Genomic DNA, 1589 nt, shown 5'->3' with positions numbered 1-1589 from the left:
AGGAGGAACAGGCCCTCCAGGATATCGACGCCGAGATGCAGCGGAAGAGGCATCAGGCCCAGTCTAGTTCACAGCCACAGATGGGGCAGTTTACAGGGCCACTAAGGCATCAGGGGATACAGAAGCCCCAGGGACAGTTTCAGAGGCCTGGACAGCAGAGGCCACCGTAAGAACCAAAGGCCCCACTACTGGCAGGACCTATGTGATGCACGCAGAGGAGGTGGAGGCGGAGGCGGAGCCATACTCTACACTGATCACCGGTAACCTTTATGTTTAAGAGTTTTTATTTACCGCCTCAATTGCATGAATTATTATGTTGATTGTGAAAATTATTTTTGAGATTGAGAACCTAGAATAAATTAGGTTTCATGTTCTAATAGGTGAACTTAAGGGTTGAATTGTAGTAATTAAGAGCTTTAAGGACCATAAATGCAATAATCGAAATCTCAAGGACCTAAATGCAAAGATCAAGATATAGGGGATGTTATCGCTTTTTCGAAAAATTTTAGACCAAGGTAATAATTTTCAAGAATTTTAAGGTTTAAATTGACTAAATTCGAAATTTTTTTAGGAATAAATTTCAATTTTCGAAATTTTAAGGGGCCAAATGGTAAGGAATTCGAAACTTTAGGGCCGAATTGCAATTTCTGAAATCTTTGAGGGTTAATTTAAAAATTTTGATGGAAAACTAGAATTTAATCAGTGATTTTTTTTAGGATTTTGGGATTATTACTGATAGAAATTTCCTTAATATTCAACACGATCAGATTTGATGGTATGTTTTGTCTCAGGAAGGATATATATTTCAGGTGTAACCACGTATGTATTGCTCGATTCCGGAGCTACACATTTATTTATATCCGAGTCATTTGTCAAGAGACTGGGAATCATACCAGAGGCTTTGGATTTGGGATTCAAAGTTTCGATTCCGTCCGACGATCAGATGTTTACCTCACGGATAATAAAGAGATTGGAGCTTCGGTTACAGAAAAATACAGTGCATGCAGACCTGATTGTGCTACCGTTACCGGAGTTCGACATTATTTTAGGTATGGATTGGCTTTCTTCGAACGGAGCCGCTATAGATTTTCTTCGAAGGTCAGTATCTTTCCGACCTCCCAGCGGTCAGACATTTATTTTTGAGGGAGCCAGACACCAGCAGATGCCACATAATATTTCTGGCATCTGTGTAAGGAAGCTCATGAGGAGAGGCTGCGAGACATTTTTAACTAGTATTATGACAGTGACCGAGCTAGTCAGTCAGAGGCTAGAGGACGTCGAGGTGGTCAGGGATTTTCCCAGTGTTTTCTTGGACGACGTTTTAGGCATTCCACCAAACAGAGAGGTGGATTTTCTATTGAGCTGATGCCAAGTACAGTGCCGATCTCCAATGCACCCTACTGTCTACCACCTGCAGAGATGAAAGAACTGAAGGATCAGATACAAGACTTGCTGGACAAGGATTTCATTCGCCCGAGCTTTTCTCCATGGTGTGCACCGGTACTGTTTGTCGAAAATAAGGACGACAGCATGCAGTTTTGCATTGATTACCAGGAGCTGAACCGGGTCATAGTCAAGAACAAGTATCC

General features: G+C 41.9%; 1 protein-coding gene across 1 annotated transcript; it reads left to right on the top strand.

Moving 5' to 3' along the window:
- The first annotated feature begins 205 nt into the window (after window positions 1-205).
- On the top strand, window positions 206-1366 carry LOC140962609 (uncharacterized). The gene is made up of 2 exons (XM_073421561.1): window positions 206-260; window positions 792-1366. The coding sequence occupies exons 1-2, from the start codon at window positions 206-208 to the stop codon at window positions 1364-1366; spliced, it is 630 nt and encodes a 209-aa protein (XP_073277662.1).
- Window positions 1367-1589: the final 223 nt, after the last annotated feature.

This window comes from Primulina huaijiensis, chromosome 17, assembly GCF_012295235.1.
Source record: "Primulina huaijiensis isolate GDHJ02 chromosome 17, ASM1229523v2, whole genome shotgun sequence".
Taxonomy (NCBI): Eukaryota; Viridiplantae; Streptophyta; class Magnoliopsida; order Lamiales; family Gesneriaceae; genus Primulina; species Primulina huaijiensis.
The sequence above is the reverse complement of the archived record's forward strand: the minus strand, read 5'-3'. Positions and strand labels throughout refer to the sequence as shown.